Source organism: Habropoda laboriosa, unplaced genomic scaffold (genome assembly GCF_001263275.1).
Source record: "Habropoda laboriosa isolate 0110345459 unplaced genomic scaffold, ASM126327v1 scaffold81, whole genome shotgun sequence".
Taxonomy (NCBI): domain Eukaryota; kingdom Metazoa; phylum Arthropoda; class Insecta; order Hymenoptera; family Apidae; genus Habropoda; species Habropoda laboriosa.
In genome coordinates, this window is record NW_017100194.1 from 292,425 (window position 1) to 293,810 (window position 1,386).

The 1,386-nt window shown below is 29.8% G+C and overlaps 2 protein-coding genes across 2 annotated transcripts in view; one reads left to right on the forward strand and one right to left on the reverse strand.

Annotated features, from left to right (window-relative positions):
* Positions 1–1,066, forward strand: part of LOC108570255 (BTB/POZ domain-containing protein 6-B-like) — a 4,725-nt gene extending 3,659 nt beyond the window's left edge. The window contains exons 5-7 of the mRNA XM_017932086.1: positions 45–231; positions 295–473; positions 602–1,066. Coding sequence (XP_017787575.1) covers positions 45–231; positions 295–473; positions 602–1,066 — 831 coding nt within the window. The remainder of the gene's footprint in view (positions 1–44; positions 232–294; positions 474–601) is intronic.
* The window catches only part of LOC108570253 (transcription factor IIIB 90 kDa subunit), a 12,945-nt gene that overhangs the window by 7,187 nt on the left and 4,372 nt on the right, over positions 1–1,386 (reverse strand). The window lies entirely within an intron of this gene.

Genomic DNA, 1,386 nt, shown 5'->3' on the forward strand with positions numbered 1-1,386 from the left:
TAAACTCGTTAATCTTTTGTAATGCAAAATTTAATGTAATACAGGCAGAAATGGCGCTAAGATCAGATGGCTTTGTGGATATTGATATTCACACACTTAAATCTGTGCTTTCTCGAGAAACATTGAACTGTAAAGAAATATATATATGGGATGCTGCTTTGAGATGGGCTACTGCAGAATGCATTCGACAAGAGTTGGAACCTTCAGCAGCAAATCAAAGACGATTATTGGGTAAATACTAGCATTCGAATTTCAAACGTAAGCCTAATATCACTAGTACTTTTTTTATTCTAGGATCTGCTTTATATTTAATTAGACTTCCTGCTATGAATTTGGAAGAATTTGCCAATAGTGCAGCTCAGACTGGAATCTTAACACAGCAAGAAACAATTGATGTTTTTCTGCATTTCACTGCTAGTAATAAGCCACAACTTTGCTTTCTTATTAAACCTCGACAAGGTTTAAAAACTCAGGTAAATGTTATAAAACAAAAGAGAACTTATTTAATTATGATACTAAATAGCTACTTACAATAATATAAATTAAAAAATTTATATATAAAAAGATATATATACTAAAATTCCTAATGTTTTGTTTACAGGTATGTCATAGGTTTCAATCATGTGCGTATAGATCAAATCAATGGCGCTACAGAGGCAGATGTGATTCAATTCAGTTTAGCGTTGATAAAAGGATTTTTGTTGTTGGTTTTGGACTTTATGGAAGTTCGTCCGGTGCTGCAGATTATAATGTTAGAATTGAACTTAAAAGATTGGGGTGTGTTTTATCTGAAAATAGTACTAAATTTTTCTCAGATGGTTCGAGTAGTACATTTCATGTTTATTTTGAAAACCCAATTCAAATCGAACCAGAGTGCTTTTATACAGCTAGTGTAATATTAGACGGAGGAGAATTAAGTTATTTTGGTCAAGAAGGCATGTCAGAGATAACGGTTGGTAATGTAAACTTTCAATTTCAATGTAGTTCAGAAAGTACGAATGGTACTGGTGTACAAGGAGGGCAAATACCTGAATTAATTTTTTATGGACCACCAGTAGATGACTGACGGAAATTTACCACAGAAATAATGGTTTAACTGATGGTCTTTAAAAATATGTACCTTGAAATTGTTCAAGATTTTGTACGATTATTGTTTTAGGTACTATTTTTAAATTGATGACAAAAGTTGTGTAATAAATGCACTCTTAAATATCAAATATTTATATCTTAAATTTTGTATAGAATCGTAATGAATACCTCGTAGAAAAAAGTAATATTAATCATTTCTTCTCATTAATTTGTTTTTTATTAATCATATTTTTATTTTCCAGTTTTTATAAATTTGTTTTATTTGTTATATTTAAATTACAAAATATAATTTCTGTT